General features: G+C 47.9%; 1 protein-coding gene across 1 annotated transcript in view; it reads left to right on the top strand.

Moving 5' to 3' along the window:
- Positions 1-10,422: 10,422 nt before the first annotated feature.
- CACNA2D4 (calcium voltage-gated channel auxiliary subunit alpha2delta 4) overlaps positions 10,423-14,877 on the top strand; it is a 130,799-nt gene continuing 126,344 nt past the window's right edge. The window contains exon 1 of the mRNA XM_059816262.1: positions 10,423-10,529. Coding sequence (XP_059672245.1) covers positions 10,423-10,529 — 107 coding nt within the window. The remainder of the gene's footprint in view (positions 10,530-14,877) is intronic.

Here is a 14,877-nt window from a genome sequence, read left to right as displayed (position 1 = left end):
GTTGGACTATTGGGCTTTCAAGATCTGTTTCTGCCCCTGTCCTTTGCTACCAGTCTTCATGCTTCAGAGAAAGCCCATGGCCCAGCACAGCGCTGCTCAGCAATGCTGAAAATCACTGTGGATAATAAAACATCTTCCTGACTCCTGGACGCAGCAACTTTTCACCTTGTCTACACAGAGCCCCTGTACAGAGATTGAGCTCGCTGTGTGCTCTCAAACACGTTATCTGCATTTGTTTCTACACCTTATTGTCCCTGAACTACCATACGCACAACTCGCAATTTTCTAGTGCTAATAACAATTTTCTACTTGGTTAACATGTGCAGCACCGTACTAAATCCAGCTAATCGGTGTCCTCTCAGCCAAAAAGCAGGAAAAGGGCTCTACGGCTATTCTAGCTTGTCAGCTTTCCTAGCCCTCCTAAGCAATCAACTCTTAAGGAGCTTTTAGTTCCATCAACCTCCTCGGCTTCCATCTTATTCCATACTGGATGTGTTAGGGTTGGGGTTTTTTTGTGTTTTAGCCCAGGTATGACCAGCAGCGTGCAGTATGTGAAAGCCTGCTGGCCTCTCCCCAGCATTTTGGGAGGACTGTGAAAGCAGCAAGCGCCTTTCTTTCCTGATCACCTTCAGCAGATGTTCGTGTCAGTGAGATGAGAAAGAACAACAGCCTGCCCTTTGCTGCTGGAGACCGTCCTTGGAGGAAAGGCTTTGGGAGTGAATAACATTTGCATTATCTGTTTCTGCCTGGGTGGATGAGGAGGAAGCAGCTGTTGGTAGATGTGAAGCCAGGCATTAGCACACAGGAAAAAAAATCAGCAGAGGTCTGGAAAACCTGTAGAAAACAAGTGGGATCTTATGGCACTTTAAAGATGGGACAAAGCTGACAGGAAATTGAGGACTGTGGCAATAGCCACAGTGCAGTTTGGAGGTGCCCAAGTGAAGGACTTGCAAAGTCCTGGGCACTGTTACATCTCCAGAGTGTGATGAGGAGTGTTAGGTCTCTGGCCTTGCCTACCACCCTGCCGCAACCAGTCTCAGGAATTCACCTCCTAAATGAGCTGGAGCTTGCAGGGTGGAGGTGAAAGTTAAGTAAGGGGAATTTGCTGGAAGAGGAGAGCAGGTGGAGTGTCCTGGCAGAGGTGGCTGGCCCTGTGCCTCAGCGACAGAGAGCAGATAACCGTAAGGCTGCATAACAGCATATGCTGTAAAACCCAGAAGTTGTGTTTGGTGGTGGTTTCCCTCCAGCACTGGGCTCCACATGGGTAGGTGACACTCAGCAGCTAGTAGAGTCTTATATAGCTTGAAAGTGCAGGGGAAAACTTGATTATGACCTGCCTGATATAATAATTCAGACTACGTACATCACTAATGCCGAAAAGGCAGGTCCCTGTGCAGCACAGCGTACCGCTGCTGCTGGGTCGCAGCCACCTCCACACAGACACGGTTGCTCAGATGAGAGCACTTGTGTCCCAGCCTGCAACGGAAATGTCACCTACGTCTGCCCAGGGCTCTCCTGAGACACAACACCAACAGTGTGATGGGTCCCCCATGCTGGCATCCCTCTCCCTCACAGTTAGGTGCAGCTCTCACATACCCTGCAAGAGCCACCACGGGGACCTGCCCCTTCAAACCAGTGTTTGCCAGTGCTCCTGGGTCAGCATTGCCAGAACGGCTTTGCTGACTCCATCCATCACAGTCTCTCAGATGTGGTCTTCATTTCTTGCAATGCAGTGCATTGAAAATGGACAAAGACATCGTGGTCTAATGGCTGTTTTAAGTGTTCGGAGCAGACATGCAAGCCACAACACCCGTTTCACAGCTGCCTGCTATGACATTTTGGCTCACAGAATCACAGAATCACTAAGGTTGGAAAAGACCTGTAAGATCATCAAGTCCAACCATCAACCCAGCACCATCATGCCCATTAAACCATGTCCCACAATGCCACGTCCACACGTTCCTTGAACACCTCCAGTGATGGTGACTCCACCACTTCCCTGGGCAGTTTATTCCAGTGTCTCACCACTCTCTCAGTAAAGAAATTTTTCCTAATATCGAGTCTAAACCTCCCCTGGAGCAACTTGAGGCCATTTCCTCTTGTCCTGTCACTTGTCACTTGGGAGAAGAGGCCAACACCCACCTCTCTGCAACCATCTCCTACATCAAAAGAAAAAAAAAAGCTATTATAAAGTAGCTTAGTCGCTGTCAGAGTGCGTGACTGTACATTAGAGTACAAGAAGAGCCAGGTAATGCTTTTTCTTCCTAGGGGATTTATAGGCCTGGTAAGCAGAGCAGATTCAGGTTTAAACTGCCACTAGAAAAGGGAATCACTCCAAACTGAGAATGCCAATTAACTCCAGCATCACTTGAACAAATTAAGGTAAGGTCAGAGCTGCAGCAAGCAACCATTGCTAATGAGATTTCAGTGCCGCTCTGCCTACGTTATGCACATCAGGTTTCCTGAAAAGGAATCCCTTGGGGCACAACTGTTTGGCCTCTGTTGGAAACTTCAGGAGCCTCTGGCTCAGAAAGGTGTTAACTTCAACCTCGATGCTGTGCTAAGCAGAAAGCAGGCAGATGGAATGCTTCTTTAGCAAATGGCACATGGTTTAGACAGACATCACAACTTGGAATTTCAGTTTTCTTTTTTGCAACATATGCATGCTTTATTTACTTATCTGTAGCTCTAGTAATCCTGAATTCCACTTTTTGTCATGGACAGTGAATGCAGTTCTTAGTTATATTTCAGGCGTGCTGCAGACTGCTCTGTCCCCGGTTAGCCAAGTTGTGCCTATCTCTCTATTGAGTGTCCCACATGCTGCCCAGATGCTGACAACAGCAGGAGGAAGCAGAATAAGTGAGGCTGCTAGGAACTGATTTTTTCAGACATACACTTTGCACACTGTTACACCTTCCAGCAGTAAGAGAGAGATTATTTGCTCTCATAACTTATGTGCCTAGACCAGGCTAAATCCTCGTGAGCCACTCTTTCCTGGGGGATGGACATTCTCCTTGGCCTGCACCCATGTCGGGAGGAGATGGCTGCAACCTGGAGAGACCTCACCCACCACGGGGGGCTCCCGGCTCTATCATCCCATGCTGCTGTGGATTAAAAAATATCAACCAAAACTGCTAGCAAGAAATACACTGGTTTGCTTCCTCAGCTAATTTGTGCTCCTTGAAGGAAATCAAAGAAGGTATTTAATGATCCTTCTGGGCACATGATTTGTATCTTCATCCTTTCAGGGCAGGCTCACAGCACGAAACCCCTGGGGTGGAAGGGAAATCTCTTTGAAGGCTGCTCGCTGAGCGAGATGCTGTCAGATGTTGAGGGGAGGAAGAGTGAGCGTGTGTTAGGGAAGTTGGCAGGTGACCGAGCTAATTAGGGACTTGGAGGCAATTTAGGGTGACGGGAAGTGACTGGAATTGTAACCAGAGGTTAAAAGGAGACAGTTCTGGCGCTGCTGTGCTCAGATGGGCTGAAGACCATTCCCCGTCAGCCTGTTGAGCAGCCGTAGGTCAGGGAAACACCTTTCACACTTGCTGCAGAGTAATTGCGGAGCAAACTGCGGGCTGCTGCAAAACGGTCTTAATCGGATGTGGAAAGCCTTGCGGACCCTTCCCCCACCCCTTTCTCTTCTTCAAAACTGTCAGGGTATTTTTAATAACAATTGATGGTTGCCTAGAATCACAAAACATGTTTTCATTAATATTCATGAAAGAATGGACTGTTTTTATCTACACCTACACCAATGTGTGGTAAAATGTATCCAAAGCCCAGCTTTTATCTTTACTCACACTGAAACTGATCGCCTCTGATTTTTGTGGGGAAAAAAATAGTCCTGTTTTCAAAGGAGAAAAGCATGAAATGTTGTAATTTGTGACCCAGAATTTTGGCAAAGCTTCTCCCTTCTGTGAAATCAAAAGGAAGGAGAAAAAAAATCAAACTTTTAAGATGTTTAATTGAGTTCTGAATATTCCAGCAATGCTGATACGCATTTCTACAATAGGTCTTGCCTGGACACTCAGTATCAGCAGCAAAACAAATAAAATTAACAGGCAACCTCTGAAAGATTTTTTAAAAAAAAGATAAAAAAGGCTTTCTGCCTAGACATTGCCCTTTACTTACGCTACGGTACCACGCAGCAGCTTCCCCAGGGATCAGGCATGACTGCTGTATATACTGTGCAAACCCACAGCCACAGAGCCCGTGGCCCACAGACGCTACACTGGGGATAGTCGGCTCATCTGTACTGATGTCATTTTTCCTGACAGGCAGATGTTTAATGCCCAAATCACTACAGAGAGGTCTGCAGAGTGCTGCAGCCCAGCTCTGCTGGCTCCCTGACTCAGCCCCATTGCTGGGGAACAGATAAAACATCCTTGTGGGCTCAGTCCAACCACTAGACCACTGACAGTGTGATCCAAATAAATCAGGGGAGGGGAGCAAAGCGGAGTGGTTTGCTGCTCTGCCCCGTAGATCACTTGCCAAGCGAGAAGATGGTCCCCAGCCCCAGGGGCTACACTGTCTCCCATTGCAAGAGTGCAGAGAATTAGAGAACACCCTGCATTTCCAAAGCACATTTTCTACAGCCGTTACCTAATAAATCCCCATCAGGATTTCAGCAAATAGGTGAGGCCATAAAGTTAGACCACAAAGGCAAGTAACTCATCTCTGCACTCCCCCCCCCCCCCCAACAACTGCTGACCCTGACAGGGGAACACATGGGAGGGGTGACCCTTCTTCTTTCTAACCCAGCCAGGCTGGAACAACCCTAATTTGGCCCAAATACCTCTGTCCTGATAACCCTGCAAAATCCTGAATCCTTATTAACACACTGAGTAGGGAGAAGAAGGTATTTGTAGCGTGCCCTCTGAATAGGGTCATTGCATCATGCATTTAATACAAAGGATTTGGCAACACAAATGATGTTGATAGACGTGCACTGAGTCAAGTGTCTTTGTGGCTGTGGAGATTAGCAGAATAAGTGGTATCGTTTATTTGGTCACTTGAGGCACCGCAATTCCTGGGGCTCCCCACGAAGAAAAGTCTCCTCCCTCGAAAAAGCTGTTCTAGTGCAGCTACTTTATCACAAAAGGCTTTAATCTCTTTTAAAATGGGGTTTCCCTTCCTCCTAATCAAGTTCCTTCAGGTCATGTGAACTTGAAATAGAAAAGATTAAGTTTAACCCTTTGGTAGTAGAGAGATAAGGATAAAGTTGACTTTCACCCTGGGTGCCTTTGTGACAGCACCCAGGAAAGCTGCTGTCTGCTCACAGTTCTCCCCAAACTGAGCATCTGCTTTCACTTACTCTTCCTTTTCCTTTTTCTTTCTTTTTTCTTTTGTTTCTTGCCTTGCCTTCAGAGATGGTGGGAAGATGCTTCAGTGCTCTTTGTTTCCTGTGCATTCTGCTCTCCCTTGGTGTCTCCCTCCATGTCCTAAATTTGCTGCTGCTCAGAACACTGTGCCTGATGAGGGTTTAAAATGCTGCTAGCAAAAAAAAAAAAAAAAAAAAAAAATAAAATGCTGTGGAAAAAAGTAAAAAGGAAAAAAGGCAAAGTAACCAGCCGAAGGCATTACTTAATATGACACCTATATAGCTGCTTCTGTAAACAATGGGGAGAGAATGCAGCTTGCAGATGAATGGGTCTCCAGGCAGATATTTACAGAGCACCCGGGCGGAATGTAAGGTCTAAAAGGACACATTTGGTCCGAGTCATCCTGCTGACATCCGATGATGCTCTGCAGGCCAGATATTCACCCATTATTCACTGCTCCTGAGGCAACCTGAAATGAAGAAAGTCAGTGGTATAATACCTGCCTACATGTCAGTCAGTGTACAACTCTGTATATCCCCACCATGTTACACCGGGGTGAACCTGTCCTGCTCTACAGAGATCCTAGTGAGGTATCACGTATCCAGGTATTAGCTGCATTCCCATGGTAAACAGGCTTTTGCGTACCTGCTGTATGGAGTCATGTCAGGGTCTCATTGTGACCACCGGCACTCGTCAGCCTGGTCTCCGATGACAAAGGAACCCCTCCGCACACAGCTTCAGACTGCATAGAGCATTGTCCCTGCACCCAGATAGTGTTAAAAGCAACTAATTTAACCCAAAACACACCTGCGAGTGAGGGAGGTATCATTTTCCCACAGTGACTGTGGTGAGAAAGGAGCACTCAAAGAGGCTGTGCTCACCCAGTACCGCCCAGAGCTGCACACATTCAGGTCATGCCAACCCAAACTTCCCAGATCCCAGGCACGCTGCCAGTCATGCAGCCAACCCAGTCCTAGACCAAACACCATCTCCCCATCGCATTGCGTCTTCCCGGAGCTCAGCTGGCATTGCACAGGCCCTGATGCGACTAAACGGGGAGGGATGGCAGCGCTCAGCTGCAGGGACACCTTGCCAGACCCAGGCCAGGGTCTGCCATGCAGCACCAGCACTCGCGCAGAAGCAAGCCTGCAGCCCTCTTCCCCATCCCCGCGCAGCTATTAAATCCACACTTCTGCAAACTCGGCTTGCGAGTGCTAACTCTCCACAGCACTGAAACCTGATCAGAAGAGATCTGCATGACCAGCCAGTAAAACCACGACTGAAAGTGCTTTTCCATTGCTGCTTCTGGCAAGGGCCCCCTCCTCCTGGCAGCTGCCGGGACAGGGAGATCGGATTATCTAGTATTGGCAAAACACTGCACGACTGCTTTCCAAACCACCCCGAGGAACAGCTAAACCACTCAGGCAGGCCAGAGACATCGTCCTCATATCCCCTGAACAGGACACAACTCAAACACCATTGAGAGAGCAGTTTCACAAGCAGAATGTTTGACCAGGGTAGAAAGGAACTTTTGTACCCGGATACTTATCTAAGGAGTCCTTAGAGATAATGAGATAATGAGAGGCACAAAACTATGATCGCAGACAAACGCATCTGCTGTGAACAAGACCGCATAGTTTATTCCCATCATGCCTTGTTTTAAGTTATTCAAAATGAAAGCAAATAATTCTTATTAGGCAATTATGTCCCAGATGTTGTAAGTTCAGGATCATGACGGAGCAAAGACTTGCTTTGAGGCATGGGGTGGTGGCAGGCACACAGCAAGATCCCAGTGTCTCCAGAATGAAAAACAAGTCAGTGCTGATCTCTTGCAACCTCTTCCCCAGTCCTGATATCTACAGTGCGAAAAAGATCCTGATGCTCGCTCCATGTGGGCCCTGAGACACTGCTCCAGAGTACCCAGAAAATAGGAGGGAGCACCCCTGCCTCACTGCATGAGCCAACTGGGAGATCAGTACCATGTGTGCCATGGAGAAGTGGTGTCTCTGGTGACCTGCTTCAGCCTGATAAACCTCCTGGCAACAAGAGTAGTATCTTCTTGCCAGTATCTTCTCATAACAAGATAATCCAAACTGAACTCGGGTTCTAGTCAAACCAGAAATGGATAGAGCTGGTAAATCTTCCTCTTGCCTGTGAATACAGCACAAAATCGCACTGGCATTTTTTTATTGCCCCATGGTTTTGCAAATTTAGCTCTAATTTGCTGTATTCAGTCACCTCATATCTCTTGCAGCTTTGAATTCTCACTCCTTGTTATGTGTTTGCTTTCATTCTTTCTCACAGGATTATTTTTCTTTTTCCCCAGTTAGACCCTGCCATCCTTTATCTCCTCCCCGTACTCCAACTGTGTTCGCATGCTGTGGTGGCTGAGCTCTGCAGAAGTAACTGGATGCACACTAATCCCCTTAAGGGCCCTCCAGTCACCTGGGGTTTTTCAGTTTTCCGTGCTATTTTCTTTTTGTCTTCAAATCCCACTCCCTTGCAACTTTAGATCATTAAGGGGTTAAGTGAGATATATCCAGTAAATGAGATATAAATCCAAATAAAGGGATTTGGATCTCCCAGTTCAGCATGTTACTGTGTCTCATTGCCTTTTCTATCAGTGTTTCAGGGTTTTCCAAACACACCCAGACAAGGGCTCTTGCCAGAACCCATCTGGATTAAACTGGGTCCCAGCTGCAAATAGCACACAGTGGCTAGAAGGGTTAGTGAAAAGATCCTGCAAAAATCACTCACAATAACAATTTGCTTATGGCTTCTTACAAAGTGGAAAGAAAATGCTATCTAAAACATTGATTCTCCTGCCTTCAGCTCTCATTTCAGATTTTTTTCAGAACATGAATTTTTATCATCTCTTCCCTGAAATATCCAGGCAGGGAATCCTGCCACCCTGGACGCTACCCCTCATTTTTAATCGTGGTAAACATGGAGAAATCAGACCTTGATGGTCAGTCTTCCTAGCCCCTCTAAGAGCAATCTTCTCCTCTTTTCAGGCTGCAGAGGAAGGAGGAGGCAGCAGAAGCACAGCCCTGCGGTCCCCAGTCCCCGCAGCATGAGGCCAGAGTCAGGGGAAGGGCGATCAGCTCCTTCTGTTCCCATGGGCAACACGCTGCACCCCTTGCCTGCAATGAGCATTTCTGAGAGGAAGATGTTTCTCTGTACTGTCGTCACGTCCAGATTCCCCCTGGGGCCATCTGGGTCTGCATGTACCCCTTTTCAGGGCAAGAGCCCCCCCACCGCATTTTGGCCATTTGAGAAATGCATTACGAAGATCCAGATCTGCTCTGCCTGTTGCCTTCATATGCTGACTATGGCATTTGCTGTACAGCCATGTGGTACCTTGAAGGCACTGTCTCTAGAGTGTTTGTGTCTGTAGAAATTGATTTTTTGTAGATTTTAAGGTCAGAAAGAAGCATTTCAACCTTCCCATGTAACTTTTTACACAGATTTAAGAACATCATCTGGAAATTTCCACCCTTCAGGCCCACCACCTCTGCTTGAACGTGATCGTAACTTTAAAAAAGACACTCAATCTGGAGTAAAAATTGTGATAAATGATGAAACCATTCTATCCTGAGGTGACTTACTCCCGTAATTACTTAATTGCTCACCCTGGGTTTTCAGCCTCTTCATCATACATTTTAACCTCTATTCCACATCTCACAGTTTTATTCCCTTCTCTATATTTCCTCTGCCGCTTCTATTATCCCATTTAATGTGCGGCACCAATGCGGCACTCAGGAGCACATCTATAATACATGCCTTAGTTTTACTTCAGTGTTTTGACAGCCAGTTTTCCCCTCCACATTCTTACGAGAAACCTAGCCATCTATCGTGGCTTTGCATTTTATATTAAATAAGCCATTTGTAAAGGTGCAAAAGATGATTGGAAGATACGCTAATAAACGGGTTAATTCATAGCCATAGAGTCAAGCTGTTCAACAGGTCGCTCTAGTCATTTATAATCTTTCCATTGCTGTATCTATAGTTATTTATAATTCATACTTCTCGTGATAATAATGAGCTTATATAGCGTGCCCCTCATCTGAGCATGCAGTTTGCTACTTGCTGCTATTCATCAAGTTCAGCTATTGGGCTCCTTTGATTCATTGGTCTCCAGACACAGATGAGAGGATGGCAATCTCAATTGAATGTTGCCCAAACGGAGAGGTTCAACTATTAATAAATAATAGCTCACATTAGGAGATGATCAGTTAACCGGCAGAGTCCTTTTTTTTCGTGCTGGTTTTGCTTCCCACTGCCCATTTTCCCTCCTCTCCTCCCGCCTGTGTGAGGTCCCCAGACATGGCTTGGAGGACGAGCACCTCGGCAGGACCTGTGCTGGTTGCTGCCAAGGCGCCAGCTCTTCCTGGCCTCGTCAGTCCTCTGCAAACCTCAGCATGAAGTGACGGCATGGCACGAACACACCAGTGCCTGCAGGAGCCCACCACATGCCCCACGCTCCTCCTGGTCCCAACCCCGGGTCCGCAGTGGGGAGGAGATGGTGTCAGGGTGGCCCTCCTGCATCCTGCGGTGCAACAGGGAGGCTTGCCAGACAGAGACCAAAGGTCAGGGGGTTTTCTTCGGGGGTGTGGATGCGACCCCTTTAAAGCAGGCATGGCCTGACCTCCGGCTGGAGAAGCCGAGGCCCGTCTTCAGGAATCAGAGTAATCCCGGGTGATTTTATCCCACTCCACTTCTCTAAATCTGTGGCTGCTGCTGCTCAGTGAGGGGATTAAGGGGCTGGCGGGGGATTATGTAGCCGCTGCAGCTCCCAGCACGGAGCTCCCTCCCAGCACGGCTGCTCCTCGGGGCGCAGAGGCACACCGCACCCAGGGGTGCCCACCGACGAGGGTCCCCGGCAGGTTTTTGGCCACCCGCCCTGCACTGGAGACCCCTGACAGTGCCCGGCAGCAGGAGCGACGTTCCCGGGGCGGAGGCAGCCGGGGTCACCCCGGGGCTCGGCCCCGCAGCAGGAGGGGACCCGGCTCGGCAGCATGGCGAGGGCCACGTGGGACCCTCCCCGGGGCAGCAGGAAGGGCGGGGAGCCCCCGCATCCCACCGGCCAGTCCCCTTGCTGATGGTTGGCATGTGGAGGATGGGGCCCTGGGCCGTCCCGTGGATGATGCTCTGGCTCTTCTGTCTCCTGCCCTCTGCCAGGGCACAGACAAAGATCCCACTGGAGACGTAAGTGTTTCCCTCTCTCTGGCATGTGGCATTTCTGGTGTGGAGTGGGCAATGCTGTGGGCATGGGCGGGCGGGTGGGAGTGCCTCCCCGGCAGTGGCAGGCGCTGCGGGTGCAGGCTCCTCCGGCGGGGCATGTCGCTGCAGGGGTGGTGGTGTTTCCTTACGATGGTGGCGATGGCTCCTGGGAGAGGACACAGGCACAGGAGCCACAAAATCAGTTCCCAGGTCTAGCGTGGATGCAATGCCTCATTTTCCCCGTTCGTCAAGAAGGGCAATGATACTCATCTGCTTTAGTTAAGCACTTCTTTGACATTTATTAATGCTCTGCTTAATGCACTGGGCAGCAAAAGGCAAAACCAGTTTAAAGACATGCTCATAAAACCTGGACATGCTGGAGCAACTTGTGGCGATTCAGCCATGGAGGCAGATGTAAGTGGCCCCAGTTTAGCGGCTCCCCAGTTTAGCAGCATGGTTCCAGCAGACGCTGCTGGTTTGCAGCCTGCCGGGGACACCCTGGGGACGCATAGCCCTGCTCAGGATCTGGCCTCGGGAGGCATACGCATGGGGTGTTTGAGCGAAGACACATTTCTTCGACACACACGAGATCCAGATCGTGCAGTGCAAGGCTTGCAGCTCCAAGGCTCTGATCCCTTGCACTGGTCTGATACACTGACGGCTGAAAAAAGCCTTTGTGCACACATACATAGCCTGTGTAATACACACACGCACACACATGTTTATTCATGTGTGCGGATGTCAGTCGATGTTAGAGGGGGAAGGCTAAATAGAGGAAAGAGGCCAAGGCACCTTTTCTTGCTTGTTCCTGCTCCACCTTACTACAAAGGGCATAATAGCCCTTCCCAAAGCTCTGGAGCACACAAATGAAAAGCTGAGCTGCCATACAAAGTACAAACAGCCATGTTTCGTGCATGCACTGCATTTGGGTCCAGCTGCTAGCGCACATGCAGAGAATTCTGATGCACCTTTTTAGATGAGGATTTGCAGGGCACCCATGCCCGCATGCGTGTTGGTGTGTGCGAGTGGCTCCTCCGGCACGGTCGCTGCTGGAAAGCTCCCCGCCAGCAGCGCAGCCCACCCTGGCAGTTCACCAGGAGGCTAACAGCTCTCAGCAAACCCAGTTTATAAAAACTTCACCTTGTTAAGCTGGTTCAGGCAAGTTAAATCCTTTAAGGATTAAAAATGTCAGCACAGTGGTTGGTAAAAGTTGTGGGGCAGCTTCTCTGGAGCTGGGATAGGTCCGTCTGCGCAGGGTAGTGTGTTGGTCTGGAGAGGAGACAACACTGCCATTGAGTTTCAGGAGGAGATATGTCCGCTAAACCAACCAATGTCAGCTTTCCTGAGATTCAGAAAATGGTTTATATTCAAAAATCGCCAGTAAGACCCTTGCAGATGGGCTCGCCAATACAGCCCACGTGATTACCAAGCGTTGCGCTGACTTTAACTGGGGGCAGGTCTCAGGAAACTTTGCCACCAACTTTATTCTTGGCTGCGCTATCAAACCCTTGCTCAGCAAAGTGCTTCTGATTTGGGTTTCACAAAATGGACTCAGAGGTTATACAGAATAAAATCCAACCTCTGGTAATTTCAAACCATGTAAAATAAAAATCGACTTTCTGTGCCCCGGGTAAATACTGCATGGAAATACCTTTTGGCCTTGAAATCTGTGGCATTAAGAAGCCAGCCCGGCCTTTCTGCTGTTTTCCCTACTGAATACGAGTGCAGGGATTACAGGCAGGCAATCTCTGACCAAATCCTTTTCTGATGTGTTTGGTTATAATGTGATAGCCCTTTACTGCTGAGAAAAGAGTTACGTCACTTTGCACTATTTGGAACTTATTCATGTACAAGAATGAAGAATAAACAATAGAAAAAGAGCTTTTCTCCCCTGGTACCAAAACCAGACCAACAGCTGAATTAATCCCTGGTGTTTCAAATCCATTAATGAATTTAAATAAAACACAAAAGTTGCCCTTTTCAAATGAAATTTCAGTAGAAGAACACATTGGCCAGAGGACCAAAGGGAGTAAATCAGCAGAAAATGGACCTGCTCTACAGATTACACAGGGACATTTTGGGGACACAAAACCAGAAGCTTTTAAACACCAGCTGCTTTCAATCACAGTTAAGTCATGCAAGGCTAAGTTGGCCTGTGCTGCTCCCCAAGTTGTGCCTGGCTTTGCTGCACCACGCTCAGTTTGTTGCCAACTAATTCACATCTTTGCAAAGTTCACTCAGCTTTAACTCCAGCAGCGTAAAAAATCTGCTCAGTCAATTACTAGCAATGTGTCTGGGGTGCAGGTTCAGCAACGAAACCACTACCTCTTTTCTCCTGGCCACTGCTTTGCTCATCAGCTGGCCATGACATAGGCAGGAGTGCTTGCAGCTGTGAGAATGATGAGGATTTGGGGTTGGCTGCTCAGCCTTTGCTTCTTGGGGTACCAGAAACATCAGGAAATGCTAGTGAGAGAGATGAAGATCAACCTGGCCTCTTTAGGCTGCCTCTACTACCTCTATACATCTGCTCCTGAGTTCATGGAGCCAGCAGCCTTAGATTAAATTTCTCTGCAACCTGATGAATTTTAGACTGACCTTTTCTCTCACTTGTTTATGAAAAAAATAAACCTATTTAAATTCAGCAGGCTGCCCTTAATTTCCCAGTACTCTAAGGTCACTCCCTTCCCTGGCAAATAATTGTCTTTTAAATATGTAGATGCCAACGTATTTCTGCCTCTTCACTTGCCTCCTTTTTGACTTCCATGAAATGGCACCATATATTTTTAATTGCCCACTCTTCAGCCCTGTCACTCAGGACTTCGGGACCTTTGTGCCCTCTCATTCCTCTGTGCCCCCTAACTTTCCAAAGAGCCCTCCAAAACTGCCGGTCTCTGGCCCTCTCTCTGCTCCTCCCTGCCTTTACGCCTCCTTCCTCCTCTGCTTCAAGACCACCAGAAGTATCAGCCCCCGAGCCGGAGCGGCAGCTCAGAAATGGCTGTGGGGCTGCTGCCTCGGGCGGGCTGGGAGAGCCCTCCCTGGTTGAGCATCCAACACCTCGGGCACCTGTGTAGAAATCGTGAAATTACACAAACCCCGACCTTTTATCCTCGAGTTCTGCTGTTACTGGAAGTTTCAAGGTTCATATATTTTGGCTTCTTTTGCCACAGCCCCAAAGGCTAAAAGCCAACCTTCCCTTTTCCTGTTTTTATGAAAGCAGAGAATCCCAAGTCATGGTGGGCTTAAGAACTTCACAAACGAGCAGATCCATGAGCAGCAGGCTGGGTCTTCCTTGAAACTGTTCTGTGGCTGGCTTCTTTGCTGACTGATCATTGCTAAGCTCATATTACGGACCTTTTACATTAATAATAGCATCTTTCTGCTGAAGTTGCCCAACTGCACACACTAGTCAGAAATTAATATCACAGACTCGTCCACCCTGCTGGGTTGACAAATGAAGAGGGTTGGAAGGAGTAGGGGCGCACGCACGGCCACAGACACTGCACAAAACAGAAAGATTGAGATCACATGCACCTCATTTTTTGGGGAGGAAAATGGGGCAAAAATAAACCTCCCTGCTAAAATTACTGTCATCCCAAACTTCATGTTCAGGTTCTCTCTTTCTACAGTAAAAGGTGAGGAGACTGAAGAATATTAGCTAATATCAGCACAAAACATCTCATACATAAAAGTTATAAAACCAGCAGCAGCAGATGGGCAAGGAGTTAAATATGGATTCAGAGATCCTCATTCCTCAGGGAATACGTTAGTCACTACAACAAACAGGAAAGCATCCCATGGGTTCCCTGTTTCTGGTTTCCTCTTTTATTCTAGGCTTGCTAGAATAACTCAGATATGGGGCAATAAATCCTGGTCTCCTAGCAAATACCCATATTCTTTTTTCTCTAACAATGAAATTAAGAGATAAAAGCTCTGGCTGTCAAAATAAGATGCAGAGCACAAGGTCAAAAAAAAAAAGGAAAAAAAAAAGAAGCCTTGTTCTTATTGACTTCAGCTGGTCCTAGATAACACTCAGTGATTAGAAATGAATGCCTCATTGCCAATTAAGGAGTGGTTAAATAAGGCACCCACTCTCATTATACTCCTTTTATAGGCAGTGAAGAGTGGTGCAGTTCAGAGCAGAAGCCTTATGTACGCTCCGAATCATCCCCTATAGCTGCCTATCTGTCTCTATTTGCAAAAGGGAAGTCTAAACAGGCTTTGCTAGGCTAAAGTTAGCTGTTGTGATTATTCTACCATTGCTATGCTGGCTTTACTCCAGAGCTGATCTCTATGTTGGTGTATTATTCTGCCATGAAAGTGGTGCAATGCCCTG

Source organism: Gavia stellata, chromosome 4 (assembly GCF_030936135.1).
Source record: "Gavia stellata isolate bGavSte3 chromosome 4, bGavSte3.hap2, whole genome shotgun sequence".
NCBI classification, from domain to species: domain Eukaryota; kingdom Metazoa; phylum Chordata; class Aves; order Gaviiformes; family Gaviidae; genus Gavia; species Gavia stellata.
This window is presented reverse-complemented; position numbering and strand designations above follow the sequence as displayed.